Here is a 21,276-nt window from a genome sequence, read left to right as displayed (position 1 = left end):
TTTGCTGGCACCGCTAACGCCGCAACCACCTGCCATCATGTGCGTTGTGTTATCGTGAAGGTGTGAATAACTCAACGACAGCTCCCCTATAAGTCCCCTTCCGTTAGCGAGGCTTTCGGCATTAGCATTTTTTGCTGTGTGATTTATGCCAGGCTGCTCCTTAAAATGAGCACGCTCTCCCCGGCTGCGAACGTGCTCGGCGTCTCAGTGTCTTCATTAACTTCAAGGATGCCTCTGCGTGTTTTTGTCATCCACTCAGTTGGTTTCTTATCAATTCCCCTCTTGTGTTCTTCTTTTATTTCCAGGATCTTTTGCTCTCCCTCTCCCCCCCACCATCTCCCAGGTTTCTATACTTCTGATGTTCCTTCTGTTTGCCTCTCTCTTTTGTTGTCGCATTGCTCTACAAGGGAAACAACCTCTCCGGAGTCACACTCCGCTGCACACTTGACACTGGAGAACTGAGAATATACTCCAAGGTTTCTCTACAGCCGTTCGCCTCCACATCCCTGCGAGGGAGGGAGTGTATTTTCACAAGCCGTTTTCACTGGACCTCTCCTGTTGCAGCATTATCGCTTCGTCCATTCATAAACTAAGAGGAAATTATAGTGGTTGGCCCCGGCGTTGCACCGGCTATCTTTATTATGAGTTTCCTGTTTGGATGGAGAGGCAGAAAACGGCTGCAGTTGAGCAAATTTCCAAACTATACGACCTGATGCTACTGATAATAGCATGTTAGCATGATTGAACTGTCATTAGCTTTGCAGGTAATATGTCAATAACTAAAGTAGATCCCTACAGCAAAAGCCAGGGGATCACTTAAGTCTTCAGGCCTCATCCTCTGGGGACCATTAATGTTAGCATCAAACTCTATGGTTTTCAATTGATTTGATATTTCAATTACAGCCAGAAATGTGGACTTCCTTATGGGATAAATGCACTAAAGTCGGCACAATGCATCCTCTATGGACCATGCATGTCTGTGCACAACTTCATACTGTTAAGATATTTCAGTCAGGACTAAAGAAATGGGGGAAAAATATCAACTGAGCAGCATTTTTACACTGGGAGCTAAGTCTTTAGCATGGCTAAAAAGCACCAGGAAATGCAGCCAGCAGGCACCGGGTTTTGGAGGGCAAACTTGTCTGGCACTCCAAGATGCACGATTATAACCAACCGAAATGTAGATGTCAGCAACTACAGAGGGAATGTCAACACTCACCCTCCCACAGGTCACGAGTGTGTGTGTGTGTGTGTATGTGCGCATGTCGTAGCTCATGGGCCTCGCTGCTCTGGCTGTGCGCTGGCAGAACGGCCGGCTGGGGGTTTTGGGCTGTTTTTTTTCATCCGCATGCTGCTGCTCGTGCGATTTATACCAAGCGATACCACCGGGTGAGTGACGCCGGTTACCATGGAAACACTGGTTTGCGGGAGTGAGCTGGTTACGTGGTGAATGAGGCGAGGGGCTGAGCGATGGCAGGTGTGATTGACGCTGGGACGTCTCTTCCTAATGGTTCTCTGGCAGAGGATGGAAAAAAGACAACCACACAGCAGGGGGAAGTGTGTGCACAAACTGGTATGTGTGTGTGTCTCCTGGAACCAAATCCCTGTGGCGTTTCCTCCAATTAAACTTGGAAAAACTCCCAAACAAGGGCGGGTGTATCTGGGTATCTGGGTTATTCACATCTCTGAATTCACTTGTGTAATCTCAGTGTGTTTACATCTCCTGTCGACCCATTTCCTGTCACTGTGCTACCTGTGGAAATGTGTCATTTAAACACTTGGATGTCTTGCTCAAGGACGCTGTGGCAGGACAAATGGTGATGGGACAGTCTGTGTAACCACTGAGTCGCCCTGCCCTCCTAACATTCAGTTTTTCCTGGGAAATAGTGACGGGTCAACGAGGCAGGTTAGCCTCACTGCCACATCCCTCATTATGCCTGGCAGGATCCGAGTCCCATGGCATTACTAGCTGTCATTATACTTTAATCACAAGAGTGAGGCTAACACACTCTCACACACAAAGTCAAAGGTACACATGGAAGTGAACACACACACACACACACACACGCACACACACACTCACACACACACACACTGTGAAGAGGCCGATCAAACGGTAATGTGAGTCAGGCTTACGGTAGATCTCCAGCACCACCGAGGCCTCCTCCGTGTGACCGCTGGCGTCGGTTGCCTGGCAGCGGTAGATCCCGGCGTCCTCGATGATGGCGTTGTAAATGATGAGCCTGGACCGCGACGTCTCCGAGTGCAGCGCCATCCGCTTGGAGGGCACGATACGCTCGCCCTGTGGGTTGTACCACTCCAGCCTCACCGGCTCGCCGATAGCTGCAAGGCAAAGTCAGAGAAAAGGGAGAGAGATTATCGTCAGTACATTTGAATCTTTCAGCTGTTCTTGTTCACCGTTTGGGAACAAGATGTTACCACGATTACTCCCACTCACACCTGGGATCTTTCAGGACATTTAAGTCCTAGACATTCATCACTTCCTTTGCCACAATTTGCCTGCAACTGCTTCATGTAATTTCTCATCTGGAACATCAGGTTGAACCCGTAACCTCCCAGTCCAAAGATTGTTTGTGGAAACATTGGATTGCACATGATTGGAATTAACTCTCTATGCATGAGGTGGATCTGAGAGCCTGCAGGGGGATAAAAGCTGGTGATATTTCCTGCAAACCCTGAGGAGATACTCTTGGCTCTCTAACCGCTGCAGGTCAGAAACCTACAGTATTGATGAGGCTTTGCACGTCAATATTAAGGATATCTGCTTTCTTTGGCCACTGAGAAAAGAGAAAGGTCCAACGTTGTTGAGGGAACACACGGACTGAAATTATACGATTATATCATAATCTTGGATTTACATAGTTTATAAGACTGTAAACAAATCGGGACATATGTAAGCTATAAGTACCACTCTCATTTCCAAGCTTATGCACACACACTGATCACAGAAACAAATGGCAGGCCTGATCAGAGGCGAACTTGAACCCTGATTTAAATGGTGTCAGTGTGTGAGCCTCATCTGCAGGCTACTGTAGGCGATGATACGGCAATCTGCAAGCAGCAGGTGTCCACTGCCTGTAAATCGTGCAAATAAAAGTGTCAGTGTGGAGGGCCATTACTTTGCCCATCAATCAGCCGGAGCCTTGAACGAGAAGGGGAGATGGACAGAGGCTCGTCCGGGCTCTTAGAGACAGGTCGCCGGATTTCAGGGAGGAAACAGGAGCAGAAAATACAAGTAATACAAGGAAATAAAAGATTTCAGTGGCAATATAAAAGCCCTAAAAGAGAGAGAGGAGGAGAGCAGTGTCTTCTCCTTTCAGTGACTATCGGTGAGATGCCCTTGAGCAAATCCTTTAACCTGCTCAGCAGCCAGCAGCAGGTGGTTCATCTCCAGAGTGCAACTGGGAGGAAAAAGCTGGATGTAAGGCAGGATGTAGCTGGAAACATGTTTGTCCAATGATGTAAATACCTTCCAACATTAATAATAACTTAGTTGATGTTGATAAATGAGCTCGCCTCTTGATGTCTGCATTCTGCATCGTTGCAAAACAGGCTCCCCCCGCAGCACGCTCACATAGATCATCATCGCAATGTTTCCAAAAACCATCAGCCTCACATCCTTGGCATGTTGCTCATTAGTTTCAAGGCCAACAAATCTGATGAGGCAATCAAACTGGAGCCTTGCTTAAATCACATTACAGTACGAGCTTTCCTGCTTTCTTTCACACGCCGCTTCCCATGAGTGTGTGTGTCGGTACTTGTGAGAAACCGATAAGTGTTTAGCATGGCTACAGGCGTCTTTTTATACCTGTTAGCATTGCAGCATTATCACCTCGTGCCATTTCACAGTCTGTTGACAGCAGGGACAGCTAAATGTGTTAAAAGTTGACGTAGATTGCGTGGCGACAGGCCATTTGCTTCACAGATGATCTGAGGAGACAGGAGCATGCATCCCTCTGCTTCACGCTTAGCCCTGCCTCCCTGTGTGTGTGTGTGTGTGTGTGTGTGTGTGTGTGTGTGTGTGTGTGTGTGTGTGTGTGTGTGTGTGTGTGTGTGTGTGTGTGTGTGTGTGTGTGTGTGTGTGTGTGTGTGTTTTAAAGCTCTTCAAATCTGCATAATCTCAGCCATTATTACCGATTCCCGGCAGGAGAGAACGCTCCTCTGAAGGTGCAAAACAACGCTGGTTTTTGCAGGGGCTAGCAAAATGTCCAAACAGCTGATTGATCATCTGCTGATGAAAGCGACCGGCTTCATTTTTGAACTCCACATGAACATTAAACTTTGAAAGAGCAGGCAACCGGGCTTTGTACCTGGAAGGCGTTTCAGACAATGTTTATGACCCTTCTTAGCAGTGAGAGAGCAATATAAAGCATACTGAAATATTGAAGCGATCTAAGCCTCCTGCACAACACAGATTATTGACTAGACGTGCCCCTTGGTGGCAGAATTAGCCGAGCGCACGCTGCAACACTCCCACATCCCCACGGTGGCTGGCACCCGAGCCACGCTGGAAATTGATTCAGGTCTCCGGGGGAGTTGAGCAGGAAGGAATCACACCGGTCAGCATCTACATGAAGCTTGACATGAAGTCAGAATTATCGGCTACATACTTTTCTCCGTGGAGTGAAACGCTGTGACCTCGTCCAGGCGCTACTTAGACATATCTGAAGGAAAGGCACATCGCGGCTGACCACTAAGGTTGCTTTTGCAGCCGCCTCTGTTCTTTATTCAGCAGCCAACACTTGTCCTGGCTTGCTGCCACCCCAGCCATCGGGGAGGTTAAACACACACACCTAAACACCAGTTTATCCAGCTCCTTGTTTGTCACGCCATGAGCTCAGCTTCATTTAACCCTGGCAGGAGACCTCTTCCATCTGTGGCTTTATTCAGAGTTTATTTCCCAACAAAAGGTCCAATTAAGCATTTGAATGCAAGGCTAAGCGCTTGATGAGAAGTCCTTTTATAGGACTGTGCTTGTTGATGACTTAAAATAATATCTCTGAATAAGTTGAAGGATAAACACATCCATGAATGACTTTAGATGCCTATTCACTGCATTATTTAGTTACAGTGGTATGCAAAAGTTTGGGCACCCCTCTGAGATTTCATGACAATTTGCTTTTCCTTTATAATAGAAGATCACAGCAACAACATTTGTTTTCCTACAAAGATGTAGACGTTTTAGTGTTTTCCAGACCAAAATTCTTAGGGTAGCATTACATAGTTTTATTATAATAAAATAAAATGCAAAAAATGGGATGTGCAAAAGTTTGGGCACCCTTATAAATAGCATTCATTTCAACACCTGTACGGATTTATAGCTGACAGGTTGCTGCACAAAATTGCTTTGATTAGCTCATTAGACCTTCAATTACAAAGACAGGTGGAACCAATCATGAAAAAGGCTATTTAACATAGGTAATAGCTGGCTGTGCCTGGCCTAGGTTCTTTCTTAGGGAGTGGCAAGATGGGGACCTCAAAACAACTCTCCACTGACCTGAAAGCTAAGATAATCCAACATTATAAATTAGGAGAAGGGTACAAAAAATTATCTGACAGGTTTAAACTGTCTGTCTCCACAGTCAGAAACGTAGTTGTGAAATGGAAGGCCACAGGAACAGTCCGTGTGAAGGAAAGATGTGGTAGGCCGACAAAAATAGGGGAAAGGCACAGGCGAAGGATGGTGAAAATGGTCACAGAGAAGCCACAGACCACCTCCAGAGAACTACAACAACATCTGGCTGCTGATGGTGTAGTTGTTCACCGTTCCACAATCCAGCGTACTTTGCACCAGGAAGAGCTCATTGGAAGGGTGATGTGCAAAAAGCCTTTCCTGAGTGTTAATCACAAGAAGAGTCGCATGAGGTATGCAAAAGCACATCTGGACAAGCCAGAAGCATTTTGGAACAAAATACTGTGGTCAGATGAGACCAAGATTGAGTTATTTGGTCATAACATGAACAGGTATGCATGGCGAAAAAAACACACTGCATTCAATGAAAAGAACTTGTTGCCCACTGTAAAATTTGGTGGAGGATCTATCATGTTATGGGGCTGTGTGGCTAGCACAGGTACTGGAAAACTTGTTAAAGTTGAGGGCCACATGAATTCCTTACAGTACCAGGAGATTCTTGACAAGAATGTTCTAGAGTCAGTCACAAAGTTGAAGCTACGCCGGGGTTGGATTTTTCAGCAGGACAATGATCCTAAGCACCGATCAAAATCCACCAAGGAATTCATGCAGAAGCACAGGTACAATGTTCTGGAATGGCCATCCCAGTCCCCAGACCTTAACATCATTGAAAATGTATGGATTTATTTGAAGAAGGCTGTCCATGCACGGAGGCCAAGAAACCTGACTGAACTGGAGACGTTTTGTGTGGAAGAATGGGCCAAAATACCACCTGCCAGGCTTAAGGGACTTGTCTGTGGCTACAGGAGGCGTCTACAGGCCGTTATTGCAGCAAAAGGAGGCAATACTAAATATTAATGGAATTATTTCTTAGGGGTGCCCAAATTTATGCACATGCCTATTTTTGTTTGAATGCACATAAACATGTTTCTGTTTGACCAATAAAAGTTATTTCACTACTGAGATGTTTCTGTTACCATAAGGTATAACATATGTTAAAATGAAGTTGCTGCTTCAAAAGCTCAGCAAGTGACAAACTGATGCAGTGGTTTTCCTAAGGGGTGCCCAAACTTTTGCATACCACTGTATATACACACTGGAAAACATGTATTACTTTAGTACACTGAGTTATTAGTAGATAAACCAGACAATATACAAGGTATGCATGGGTTACTGAGTGCAAAAATGAAGTTATATCATAAAATCTCAATCAAAAAACAGGCATTTATTAATGAAAATGCAATATTTTGTTGTATTTTGTTTTGTTGTATTTCTTGTACCGGACCAAATCCCGGAAGTTCAATTAGTTTTATTGTGTTTTGCATAATCAACATTTCAAATTTTCAATCCATATCTAGGTTTTAGGGCTGATAGCAGCACAGGTTGTGCGTGCTGCGTTGGATAGCAGCTTCCCCCACCATTAATGAAATCAACAAACTGGTGAATTTGTCTTTTAAAATAGCCGTGTTTATCCACTTTAAGATTTCAAAAGGATCTGTGGAGGTCAACGGTAATCAACACCTAAAGTCATGCATCTTTATAAATGATATATCCATAGGGCTATAATTACATTTATGACACACTCCTGCAAACACTGAAACATCTGCATGATAAAAGAAGACTTTTGCAAACAGGCAATAATGATGTTGTGCAGGAGCTGTTAATATGTTGTTTTGCAAGCATTCACCATTGAGACACCCCTGACCTTTCCTGCAACTATAATGGAAACAAACAAAGCTAGAAAAAATTCACTCGAGGTGCAAGGTGACACGAGCACAAACGCACGGTTTCCATCTCCCTCGCAGACCACTTAGAGCCGACTGTTTTCTGAAGACAATCTCGTCCCTCTCCGCCTCTCACTCACTGTTTTCCTCCACTTCATACCTCCAGCTTCCATCTCCCTCCCCCCACCATGCTGTGGCCTCAATTCACATATTTGCTGCGAAACATCTTTTTTAAGAGCGCTCTGCTGCGAAGGCATAAAAAATATAAATGACTCTGTGGGGCGAGGTGATGAATGAAGGCTAATTCTGCAGAAGGGACGTCTCTCCAAAGCTTGGAAAAGGAAGAATTTGTGCATCGATGCCACACCAGTCTCAGTGCAGACGGCAGATAAGTCTTTGGGTAATGAACACTGAGAGGTGAGTCGAGGACATCTCTATTTTAGGGTTTTGAAATGGCTAAATATTGGTGGTAATCTTTGTCTACCATTCAAATTATACACTGCTGCTGTGCTTTCTGAGAAAACCCTGGGAAAATTGCACATTTTGCAGACTCTTACATGTAAGAATAGCACCCTACAGTGTTGTTATTCTTCAAATTTAACTTTGTTTGCAAGGCATAAACAAATAATGGGTAATAGATAAAGCTAAGGGGCTTTAAAGGCAGCTGAAAGGAGTATGTTGGAGGATAATAGACCTAAAAGGAACTCAATCCCAGGATTTTGACCTACGTTTACCTTCCTGCGTGACCTCGTTTTGAACCAAAAAATTTTCAAAGAACATGCATTTGTGCTCTCAGAGAGTAAATGAGGTGTTCAATCTTGTGAACTCTGCTGCCAATTCTTCCTGGCAAACTTTAGGAGACAAGAAGCATTCGTATCTAACAAGTGAATTGATTTCAGCCGTCTTCTTTTCCCTTAACATGTGATATAATTGCATTTCTTTGCCTTTTTCTGTTCCTGTAAAATCCATATTTATGCCGGCCTGACTCACCGACTCAAAGCCTAAAAAAAGTCACTTTAAAAAGACTTGTTTTTTATTTATCTGTTTGCAGACTCACTTCGGTTTCGCCGCTTTTTATCCTCTGACTGTTCTGCCCTGCTTTTCAGCCCACTCCACTTGGCAGGACTGCGCTTCAAAATACCGCCTGAGCTCGACTGCCTGTGGTGGGAAAGGGCAGCAGAGAGAGTGACACAGACACTTCCTCCCACACTCTTTTGAAGGTAACTGGTGGCTATTTATCTCCCACCTCCAACACTCTTCTCTTTCACAATAAGAGCTTCTCCCTTTCATTTCCTGCCAGCGAGTTTCCATTCACCTCCATGCATCCTCCCTCTGAGAGAACGTCAGACAACCACACACACTCCATGCATCCTCCCTCTGACCTCCACACACACTCCATAACTCCTCCCTCTGAGGGAACGTCAGACCTCTACACACACTCCATGCATCCTCCCTCTGAGAGAACGTCAGGCCTCCACACACACTCCATGCATCCTCCCTCTGAGAGAACGTCAGACCTCCACACACACTCCATGCATCCTCCCTCTGACCTCCACACACACTCCATAACTCCTCCCTCTGAAGGAACGTCAGACCTCTACACACACTCCATGCATCCTCCCTCTGACCTCCACACACACTCCATGCATCCTCCCTCTGAGAGAACGTCAGACCTCCACACACACTCCATGCATCCTCTCTCTGAGAGAACGTCAGACCTCCACACACACTCCATGCATCCTCTCTCTGAGAGAACGTCAGACCTCCACACACACCATGCATCCTCTCTCTGAGAGAACGTCAGACCTCCACACACACTCCATGCATCCTCTCTCTGAGAGAACGTCAGACCTCCACACACACTCCATGCATCCTCTCTCTGAGAGAACGTCAGACCTCCACACACACTCCATGCATCCTCCCTCTGACCTCCACACACACTCCATGCATCCTCCCTCTGACCTCCACACACACTCCATGCATCCTCCCTCTGAGAGAACGTCAGACCTCCACACACACTCCATGCATCCTCCCTCTGACCTCCACACACACTCCATGCATCCTCCCTCTGACCTCCACACACACTCCATGCATCCTCCCTCTGACCTCCACACACACTCCATGCATCCTCTCTCTGAGAGAACGTCAGACCTCCACACACACTCCATGCATCCTCCCTCTGAGAGAACGTCAGACCTCGACACACACTCCATGCATCCTCCCTCTGACCTCCACACACACTCCATGCATCCTCCCTCTGACCTCCACACACACTCCATGCATCCTCCCTCTGACCTCCACACACACTCCATGCATCCTCCCTCTGAGAGAACGTCAGACCTCCACACACACCTCCCTGTGTGTCCTGCCTCCCCTGGCTGTTAGCGCCACGCTGGGTGTGTTGGCAGGAGAGAAGAGGCGGCCAGCAGGAGGCGAGCCTGAGCCTGCCAGAGTGTGCTCCCCCCCTGCCGAGACACTGGCACCGGCTCCAGGTTTCCCGGGTGTTGATACTCCGCTCAGAGAGGACAATGAGAAGGGACGAGGGGGGTCCCTGCGTGGAGCCCGTCCCCATCGGGTCAAAGAGTCACTCACCATATGGACTGCCTGCAGTGGTGCAAAGTAACTGAGTAGATTTACTCAAGTACTCTAGGTGATGGTAGGCCTCCTGCTGCAGCTTTGATCTGCATCCAAACACCCCACACACACACACACACACACATCCTCCAATAGTCAACATCAGTGTGTAAGTACCTGTGCAGATGAAGAACTTGGACTCTCCGACACTTAACTCCACTTTGTTCAAGGATATGGACACCTGCAGTGCAGCTGTAATAGAGAAGAGAGAGAGAGAGAGAAGAAACATATATTAGTTTGTTCAGTCCTAAGAATGCAAAATGTAAAGTACTTTCATCACTTGGAGTTGGAAATCGCTTCCAAAGAGAGTCAGTTTCCTTCAGATTGAGGCTCATTTCATGCTATCTGAGCACCATTTCCTTTTGCATGTCACCTTATACTGCATTTATGTGTAAAGCAGTGCTTGGCTTACATGCATACATCCTTCTATATAACTAAGGAGCTTCTAAGGACACTTTGCTACAGTAGGAAAGACATATTGTCCCTGCACGTTGAAAAGAACGATTCATGTATTTTTACCCAAACGTTAACAGCTTTCAAATGTTCTTTTCAGCAGAACGACGGACCTATTTCTCCTCACAAAGACACAGATTTTCTTGATACCTTGCTTTAGACACATGGATGTTTGTGACAAGCTTGTCAGTTTCGCAATGACTGGGATCCTTTCAGCCTGATGTAATGCTATTTGCAGTTATCACTCTCAACAATGCCGTGTGCAGTGGGAATTTAAGAGGGCTGTAAATAACAGCTTGTGTTTGTATTGTGGGGATTTTTTACACTCTCAACAACACTCTAGTAGCGGGAAAGAAGGGGATGTCACGGGGAGACGTCTCCCTTAATGACGCAGTATAGAACAGACACAAATCTCGCAGGTGGCACGACAAAAGGTGCAGAGTCAAGCTGCAATCAAACACCCTTTTTCTCACACAATGAGCGCTCTGGTGGAGGTTTTTTGAGGCCAAATTGAAAGGTGGTAAGCTGATCTCGACTGACACAAGTTTATCGAATTGGACCAAGACAGAGAAATGCATGAGAGGAGTTGTAGGGAAGAATCAGACGAAGAAAGGAAGGGTTTGAATGGCAGCTGAGGATGTTTCCGGATGTCTAATGTGATGGGTAATGATTGGCAACTCAGCAGGGAGTGGGTCATTCAAAGGCCGGAGCCTCTCAGCGCTGGGTGAGGCGAGATGTGTAATGATCCTGTCATATCTGTACTCCTCATTTCTTCTGCCCTTACTGCTGCATGTCTAGGATCTAACCCGTGCTGTATACAACCCTCTAATGGATGCTAATCATGTCTGCAACACTGGGAGCAAACCAGCGGAGCTCAGGGCGTCTGTCGATAATTGAGGAAATGATGAAGTGATTATCTGGCTGCAGTGTACAGTAGGTATCACTGGGAGCCATCTGTCATGACTGGAGGCTGCCTATAGGTGGTAGTAGAGGGGCTTCATACAGAGAGGTGCCTTATCAATGTTTAGGATCATTACTGCTGTGCAACTCCACTGCTATAGCATTTAAGAGCTATTAGCAGAGAGCACTGCACACACAGACACACACACTATGATGGCATTGTATAGAGAGTCATGCAAAATCCAAAAGACACCAGCTGTTCCCAGTGGTACACACTAATTGATGTCATAAAATGCCCCTGTTTCAATTAGAAATCAGTGCATCATTTAAATTAGACTTTGTATTACCACTAAAAAAATTGAGTTTTTACAATTTCAGCACCATCAATAACCAGGCTCATTGCATCTTGGGAGTATTATATCCAATAAAGCTGCACTTGGTAGGTTTATTAAAAGAAAAATGGGGCAAATAGTTGCAGGATTTCAGCATGCAAAGGAAACAACCAATCACAGTTGAGAGTATTTACAAATGGAGCACAGATAATCTGTCTCATGCATTCCTGTCAAGATAAAAAGACAAACAAGTTATTTTGATTAAAATGATCAAATGCACATTCAAAAACCGGATGAAATGTTCAAGTTTAGCTCATTTTCTCACTCGTTTTCTGATGTAAACACACTTTATCCTCCATTGGAATCAAGATGCAGCTACTGTCTCCACACATGCACACAAACAACACAAAAAGCTACTCTGAGGTTGATTTTATCATGTCTATTTAACCCCGCGCCCTTCCTCATAGCCTCGCCCCTGACTTAGGGCAGATTCCCTTCAGCGCTTCGAGTACTTTAACGGTTTTCAATTATTAATTGATCCCGCTCCGTTCGTGCAGTATGAGATTGATTGTGTAATAAGGTCCTCACAAAACCCAGCAGGCAAAAAGAGAAGAGTTATTGTTGGGAATCATATAATTAAGCTCAACCTGGAAAAATAGAAGTCAGGGTTTTTAGCGAGCGTCCCCACAGCGAGTGTACATTGGCATTTTAATAAGAACTGGATTGGAAATGTGACACAGGAGAATTTGTTTATTCAACGCCGTCTCGCCTTGCGGGGACACAAAGAGAGACATACTAATTATATCCATTTTCAGAAATGCTATGTTTTCTCCTGCTTATTACAGCGCCCGGGTCAATACGGTATGAAGCCTGGTAGCAATTATCAGCTCCAATTATTAGCTCCTCCGAGGAGCGATGGAGACGAGGAGAATATGACAACAGACGAAGGCATTGATTGCCATTTGTAATGTGTCTGAGATGGTGGATACATGAGCAGAGACATGAATAACGGCGTCAATTACTGAATCTCGAATGGTTCAAATCCAGCAAAAAAAAAACCCACCACTTTTGGATTTGAAGTTCAACTGTTAGAGCCATTTTTATCCCCCTCATGCTGCTTTCCTCCTGTCCAATTCCCCGGTCTGAAGTTCCTTGTAACAATGCCAAATCATTAAATTGCTCAAATAGAGGTCGTGGTGGGTCACCGACGGAGGAGGGTGCTGACGGAGGAGCTGTGATTCAGTGACATCTGGACCTGGTGCAGGAGTGTGTGTGACTAAATCTAGAGCGGACTAAACCTACCGTCGCAAGACAGCTAAATCCAATGTTTGAATGGCAGGTCGGAGAGCGTCCAATCAGCTGGACTCCATAAAAAGCCCAATTAAAACCATGGTAAAATAAAAAGCACTGCACAGAACATGCCTTTTGTGTGTGTGTGGTGTGTGTGTGTGTACAGTAGTTCTTTACTTCTGTGGGTGGGAGGCTGTGTGTGAATGTATTAAGCACACAGAGCAGATAGGCCCTCCGGCAAAAAATGCTCAGCCTTAATTGTCTGTGATTCTGTGGAGGAGTTGAAGGAATTTCTTCCCCTTGAACCATGGGAAGAGAGAGCCACAAAAGCCAGGAGTAAAGCAGTGGGTAGAGCGGAGGAGAAGAAGCAAGGAGATAAAATACTAATTACTATGTTTTGTATTCATCTGTGTCTTATGCATGTCTTCAAAAGGTGTTGCAGAAACTATTTCCAGTCAGAAATTAACTTCAAAAACATTTTAAAGTCTCTCAGGTGAGCTGGGTTCTCAGGGATGGTGCACATGTCAGGCGTCGTTAAAGGGATAATTCACTTTATTTGAAACACACTGCACTTGGCAGATTAAGTCACAGAATTGCCTTGAAGTTCTTACTGTTTATAATGTCTCTGTCTTTCCTTAGATCCTCAAAATAATGAGACGCTAGATGAAATTTCAGTAATAAAAAAGCGTATCCACATGGCTGAGTTCTTTGACTTCAATGAGGTCAAATAGGCAATAAAACATAAACATACACACTCTTTTTGGATATATAATCATCCAAATGTAACTCCTAGAGGTGTGAAAACGGCCCTTCATGTTGCCTCCACCTCTCAGTTACTGGTTAGTGTCTCACTCGTTGAAATGGGATTCATTTACCACCAATCTGCCCGGACAAACCACGATTTACCTGTACAGATTTCATTTACAAAGCGCCCACCTTCCAGTGTGGATGATCTACTAATTTAACGACTCATTTATGGAAGAAGGGAAATCCAAGCTCCATTTTTTACAAAAACAAGCATCCAAAGAAACGACACAACTTTTCCCTCTTGCAGGACACGATGCATGCTGGGAAATCCATTGCATTACTTTTGCTTCATAACAACAGACAGTAATTCCGCATGAATTCCCTCCATTGCAGACAGGAAGCAGAGAGTAGACGGACCCTGATGTTGCATGAGATTAACACGTGAGGATGTTTGATTATGCATATCAAAGAATCTCCTCCTGCCATCTCTGCCTGTGGCCTGTCACTCCCCGTGTCCTGCGTCCCATATATCCGTGTGACTGCATAACAAGCCTGTTTTCCTGCAGGAGAGTGCTGGTGTTACTCAGTCCGAGCGTATCCAATCGTGCTGACATACAGTATTGGGCCACGTGTTCAGTCTCAGGCTCAACCCCTCAGCTAGCCATTATCTCGCCTCTCTCTCCCGCACACCTTCTCAGTATCTCTGCTCTTCACTCACCGACTGCTTAACGATTTACGTCTCCTTCCTTAAGCCTCTTATGCCTCAGGCTGCGGCGGCCATACTGGACCTCTATCTCTATCTGTACGTATATCCCCAAACCCTTAAACTCCACACACGTGCAAATACACAGATGTGTTGCTGCAGACAGATGTGATATATTCGGCTAATGAGAGAGAAAATGCAACTTTATGCAGGTGGCTTAAATGACAATGTTCTGCTTTCCTTTGCAGACGGAAATAAATGAAGGCCAGAAGTGATATGCAATATAAATATGCATGCACACTTTGCAGGCTCCGTTGCAAATTTAAAAGCTTGATTTTGATTATTAAAAGTTGGCTTTCTGGCATCAAATCTGTGTTCTGGAGGAATTATGCAGGCAGCCCTTTGGCTCGCTTAGTAAATTAATGAAAAAAGCCATCCGTTAAAAAAAATCACTGCTCAAAAGTTCATCAAAGTGCCTTCAGATGAATGTGAAGTGTGTGTGTGCAACTCGGTTTACTTGTGTGTGTGTTTATGGGAACACTGGTTATTTCTCAGGTGCAGAATGAACGGCTTAATCTAACCAATGCATCATCAGAAGGTATAGAGCTGTTTTACTCTCTGTAATGACAGTGATATACCCAAAGGACAGGTCTGCCAACAGTTCAAACTATAAACTAGTCAGACAATTGAGGCTGTATCAGAGGGCAGATGATGATACAGACGGTGGGAAAAAGCTCTAAGTGGCGATGCAATCATCCGCCATGATAACAATAAGGGGGTCTAACAACCAGCGCTGCAATTTACCAGACTTCAATTGCTGCCTTGCAATCAGAGCTTCTAAATGTCAAAGGCGCTGGAAAGTGAAGGGATTCAACCAAATGAGACCTTAGGAGCAAATGCACATGTTTGGAGTACTATATGTATAAAAGGAAGCACGAAAATATTCAAAGATATCCTATGGTGGCGCCACTCAGACAAAACCCAGTGTCCGGTGTGACCCGTTCTCATAATCCCCATCTTCTCCTTCCCCCCCCCACCCCGATATCACCGAGATGATTTCTATCCCAGATTGTGCACAAACTGGAGCACCACACTGTGATAAAGTAAATCCTATTTGTTCAGGTATATTGTGTTCTTATTTATGGAAAAGGGGAGAAAATAGGGTCCAGTAAACATAGGTGCAAGATAAAACCCTTATCCTCTTTTCTTTTTCCCCAAAACAGAATAAAGCTTGGACCATTTCTGGGCTGCGTTTCCATTATTTCTTCTCTTCAATGCACTTCTAAGTCGTGTGTCTAATCTAGCAGTCTTTATCTTCGACACCCTAGCATTTCTGTCCCTTGATTTGCTTTCTTTCCCTCCGTCCTTTGGCTGCAACTTGTTTCTACATATGTGTTTAACTGCAAAACCTCAGCATGCATCTGAGAGGCTACAATAAATCCAAGGTGTGTATTTAACTTAAATTATTTCCCGTGCATCGCTCCTCTCACACGTCAGGGCGCAACATCCATACCTTTTCCGAGAAGTGGAGAAAAAAATCCTCTTTAGTTAATTGAAGTAATTTCATCAGCAGTTCAAAGAAGTTTATAATAAGGCAGAACTACAATCAAGGCGTCCATCCATCACTTCTCCCGTCTATATGTCAGCCTTGAATGCTAATGGTGTTTGAATCAGGTGTAAGCGCGTAGCATGAATAGAATAAGTGCGGCGGATCTCGCAGTGTTAATGAGTCGCCGGCGCTGATCGCCTCCCACGCATTGTGGCATTTCTTCTATTAATAAGGTCATCCATCAAGACGAAAAGGTTCCCGTCAAATAATTATGGTAATAAAGCCAATTAAAATGACCGGCCATTCGCTCTACAATGCTTCACAATGAACCCTCACTTCCAAAGGGTGTCCTGGTTGTCGACAGACAGAGGATATTGAAAATGACCGGTTAATAAGAATGAGGGCTGCACATTCGGAAAAAAACCTGATCATTTTGACAGATATTGAGTCAGGAAATTAGAGGAAATGAACATTTTCAGTTATTCATTTGATTATAAAAACATCACATTAAAATGAGAAGATCTGCACGACTTTTTATTGACTGTTTAAATGTTTGTAGGTTTAGGACTTCTCTGCAGCTACACAATACCTACTCAGACTTTTTCACATATTTTGCATTTACCAAATGTTGAAAGCACTGCGATATTAATTCTAAACTCCTCCGTTTTGCAATTTTGATTCAGAAAATGTCAAATACTTCTGCAGCCTCAAGATGCACAACTATCTAACTGAGTCAATATCGTGATCTTTTTATTTTAATATACCTTTATTGGACCTATTACCTCTAATTTCTCCCGTTTATATATCTTTTTTGGTCTTTTATTGCACATTTACTTCACTTTTGATTTTCAGAGCTGGATTTAAGACTGTTTCATGGTTGCTGCAGCTCACTTTGCCTGCAGACGGTCTTTGAGATGCATGTAAAGTCCGGAGAAGAGGGAGGGCGAGTCAATGTGTGTTTCCTCGTCAAGACCGCGGTCTCCAGTAGCAGTGGGCGAGAGCTTGGATTATGATGATTCCAAATTTCCTGCCAAACTTCAAACAAGCGTTATATATATCGATCAATCGTTAGAATGTGCCGGCTGAGCTCAGCTGATTATATCACTAGGGCCTCCATAAGCATGCTGATATAAGGCGAACCCACCAGTGATGGGAGGCTTTTCCACTCCGGTGGGAGGAAGTGACTCGATTGAGTTGGCCGCGGAGTGATTCAGTAATAAAAACGAAAGCCTTGGAGGCAGATTCTGATTTCCAGGCACCAGGAAACAGACGGATGAGCAATGCAGACAAAAAAAGCACCACTAACAATCATTATTCTTGTTTGGATTCTGTAGAAGAAATGGCAGATTCAGGCCGTACAATAAAGAATGCTAATAGAGGATGAGCGTCTCGATGAATGACTTGGCATGGCTGCTTCAAACGCCAAGAAGCATTGTGGCTTCTGTCAGCCGAAAGAGCCCCGCAGTGAAGGGCTGTGGGCGTCAGATTTACTCAAACATGAGGCGAGAAAAATGCCATTCAACACTCCTCTCCCTACTTCAAGAAAAAAAAAATAGAAGCGATCCATGTCTTTGTGCAGCCTCCACCAGATGTTTGTAATGCCATTAAGGAGCTTTTTTAAAGCAAGCAAATCACAATAATTATGGCTAACAAGGGTTATCCTGCAGTGTGGTGCAGGAAGGGAAGCACAGAACAAGTATATGAACCAAATATTATAACTACTGTGTCTTGTCTTGAAGTCATAGGGCCTAAAAAGACATTTGTTAGTTAACCTCAGCTTTTGAAATGATGTAAGGATTCCCTTCATCCTCTACTCCCCAGAGACAGCTAGTTTATCTGCACTGACGACCTAAGGCTCCCACTGCGGGAAAAGGGACTGAATCCAGACTTATTTTAAGGGACAAAGGGTTATGAGCCGCTGACTGGAGGGTGATGCCTGTCACTGCTTTCTCTCTGTTGCACTAACAGCAAACTTTCTTGTTTCTGCAGTTCAGTTTAAATGTTCAAACTACTCCAACAGCAGCGCAAACACAAGTCAAATGCAGCTGTCTCCTTGCACAACATATACACAACTGTGTTTCATCCCCCAGCTAGGAGCTTTCTCCCCGTTCTTTGAACAGAGACCATTATTTGGTCTCTTTGACAGTATGCAACTCAGTCAGGCCGCAGAAAAAGGACAATTGTACATTCTCACATAGCAATTTGCCTCTTTGACGACTGCAAATGTGTAGCAAAGTGGTGATGTGTGCAAAGTAGATCCAAACACACTTTTCGAAGACTCAATTTAACAAAGTATACCCCAAACATTTCCTTACTCCGATCCCATATCCAGCAAAAAAACAAACCCCTCATAGAGGTGAGCCTGCCTGTCTGCTTCAACTGTAATCTTAATTCTCATTTCATGCATGCTGGCGGACGACAAGAAGCGTGTTTTTTTGTTCCTGTGGCGAAGCGATCACTGCCGAGGGGAATTGAAACGGCACGGCGGTGGTGCTGATTATTCTCTTGCCACATATCGCCGCTGGCTGTGACACGGCCATTATCTCAGGTCTGCGGATTAATTTGGTCACAAAGGAGAGGTCAGCGGCTCCTGCCAGCCAGGAGAGAGGACACTCAGGGGATTATGCTCGGGGGAGACGGGCACAAACGTCTTCTTTAGGCCTTTCTGCGAGAAAATCCAGAGGTTTAAGGTCAACAGTCTGCCTAATTGCGGCGTATGTCCCATGACAATACCTGCGCAGACCATTAAAGCTGGGATTCCCTGCACTGTAAAACGATATCTGCCGCTGAATGACATCATGCTGGGTCTTGAAGTGTGAATTGGATTGGATTTTAACACCAAATCACGTTGGCAAGATTTGACACGTTTGCTCAATGAGTCAGAGGCTTTAAAATTGAATTGTCAAAGCTGTGAAAATGCCATGAAATATGATATATAACATTAAATATTGGGGAAATTAGTTAAATAAGTGAGTCCTACATCGATAAATCCATTAATAATGAATAAAATGTCTTTAAAGAACAGGGTTTATAACGACGAACACTTTTCCGTTAGGCAGAAGAAAAGAGCCTGAGCTTTTCTCCTCGTCTTCTCTGATCTGAAGATTGGCGCTTCAAAGGCTCAACCCAACATTATTCACTTCTCAACTTCAACGATTCCTCCCACTCAGGCACACTTTTTGTATTTCTACTTCCCTTTCTACCTATCACGCTTAATTTCACTCAAGTCAGAGCCTTTCATCTTTCCCTTTTCTTGCTTCATTGTGCATTGAATTGCCTCTTCACCTTAACTGATTTCCTCTTGGATATCCTGTCAGTTGTTCGCTGCCCCTTTTCACTCCTTCACTGTTTCCTGGTTGTCCATGCGGTGATCCTGACAGAAGCCAGCCAGGACTTTAGGTTGCCAGGGCCCGGCACCTTTGAGTCACACCACGTCTGTTTGAATACCACTCAAAACTTCCCCTCCCTCTCTAGTTCCTGACGTCACAATCAAAAGGCAAAGTCACAAACCCAGAAGGCATCTTTTTTGCAAGCTTCAAATACTTTTCCAAATTTTAAAACCATACTATCAACATGGTATTGATTTCATGCAACATGGTCTCATCTAAGAGTCCTCCTATTTAAAGGCTACAGCCATGAGGGTGAGGTTAGAGCTAACATTAGTGCTCACAGTGCTCACAGTGCATGTGCAAATCCCTGATGTTTAGCTGGTTATACCCTCCAAGTCTCAGTTAAGCTGATGGCATGCTAAGTGTTGCTGTTTAGCACTGAGCAGAAAGTAAAACTGAGCCTAATTGGCACTTCACTCGCTTTTCACAAACAGAATTGGACGGATCGGAGGGATTGTGTGCACAGAAAAGTCTCTATAATTCATTCGCCTGGGGACCGTCCCAACGAGTTCAATGGAAATCCAATAGAGTGCAATATTTCAGTCAGGAGTTAAGTGGTTGGACAGCATGCTGAGAGCCATGCCTGGTTTAAAAAGTCAAAGTGCACACGGCGTTTAACAACAAATAAGGAATATAAAAGCTGCAGACCTTTATAGGAACTGTTAAAGTGATCCATTATGTTGATGGATAATTTACAACCACCATGAGAGTGTAGTGACTTTAAAGGAGCGCCATAAATCTGCACATACACTCTCGGACATTGCTGTACATTTTTTAAAAGCCCATAGTGAGCATGCATTGATTAGTCTTTATTTATTCAAGGGATGTCTTTTTCTAGGCGTGTTTGATCTTCCTCTGCAGTTTCAGCTGCCTGAAAGACTTTTAAAATACGACTAAACTCCAAATACCTCCTGTGTTTGATGTTGAATGTCACAGTAGCAACACTGCAGACAGGCATGCACCATATTCCTTATCAAACAGCATGCCACTTCCATGTAGATTGGGTGTTTTTTGAGGTCATTATTGGCCCCAAAACTCCGGTTAGATACGTTAATCGGTTGCCATGGAAGACCGGCTTCTCCTGTGAGGTGGCTAAATGTCAAGTCATTATTCAATCCGATGCTGACGCTTTGAAAATAAGCAAAGATGGTCAGACTTTGAAGGTGAAATGTTGTGGAAGCAAACATATTGATCGGTAGTAACTGTGTGTCCATAAATCATGCATGAATGGATGCATGTGCAGACAGACAGACAGACAGACAGACAGACAGACAGACAGACAGACAGACAGACAGACAGACAGACAGACAGACAGACAGACAGACAGACAGACAGACAGACAGACAGACAGACAGACAGACAGACAGAGAGTAGGTGGCAGCTATAATTAATAGGCAGACAGATCTCTGTGTGTGGAGCTACAGAACATGTGTATTGCACGATTGCTCACAACGCGGCTGAGGCACTGAGTATTGCAGTAAGCACATTAAGGAAGAATCTGTCACTGAGCCCATGGGCGAGTACACCGCCCCCCCCACCCCCACCCCCAAAGCTGATGGATGATAGCGGGGTGTGCATCTGCATACAGAGGCTCGGCTCTGCATGGCTTTCAATTAGACCTGTCGGGAAGACGCAGCCGGCGCCACGCTGAGAAAAAGGTAGGCAAACAAATCCATATGCATTCCTCTAAAACTAATATTCCTGCTGAACACACTTAATGTTAAATTCACATTAACACACACATGCATCAATGACACCACAGGGCCCGAGGCAACCACATACTGTATGCATCTCTGCAACAATACATCACACTCACATGCATGCTGACAGTCTGCAGTCACACATACAGTACACCGCTGTGAGTATCCGTGACTTGGATAATTGTCGCCGCTGTAACTCAAA

At 44.6% G+C, this 21,276-nt stretch overlaps 1 protein-coding gene across 3 annotated transcripts in view; it reads right to left on the bottom strand.

Annotated features, from left to right (window-relative positions):
* The window catches only part of LOC134860627 (neural cell adhesion molecule 2-like), a 183,058-nt gene that overhangs the window by 51,116 nt on the left and 110,666 nt on the right, over positions 1–21,276 (bottom strand). For all 3 annotated transcript variants that reach the window (XM_063877391.1, XM_063877389.1, XM_063877390.1), the window contains exons 2-3: positions 10,129–10,203; positions 2,137–2,343 (exon numbers count right to left, since the gene is read on the bottom strand). In XM_063877391.1, coding sequence (XP_063733461.1) covers positions 2,137–2,343; positions 10,129–10,203 — 282 coding nt within the window. The remainder of the gene's footprint in view (positions 1–2,136; positions 2,344–10,128; positions 10,204–21,276) is intronic.

The sequence above is a fragment of the Eleginops maclovinus genome, chromosome 24 (genome assembly GCF_036324505.1).
Source record: "Eleginops maclovinus isolate JMC-PN-2008 ecotype Puerto Natales chromosome 24, JC_Emac_rtc_rv5, whole genome shotgun sequence".
Classification (NCBI taxonomy): domain Eukaryota; kingdom Metazoa; phylum Chordata; class Actinopteri; order Perciformes; family Eleginopidae; genus Eleginops; species Eleginops maclovinus.
The sequence above is the reverse complement of the archived record's forward strand: the minus strand, read 5'-3'. Positions and strand labels throughout refer to the sequence as shown.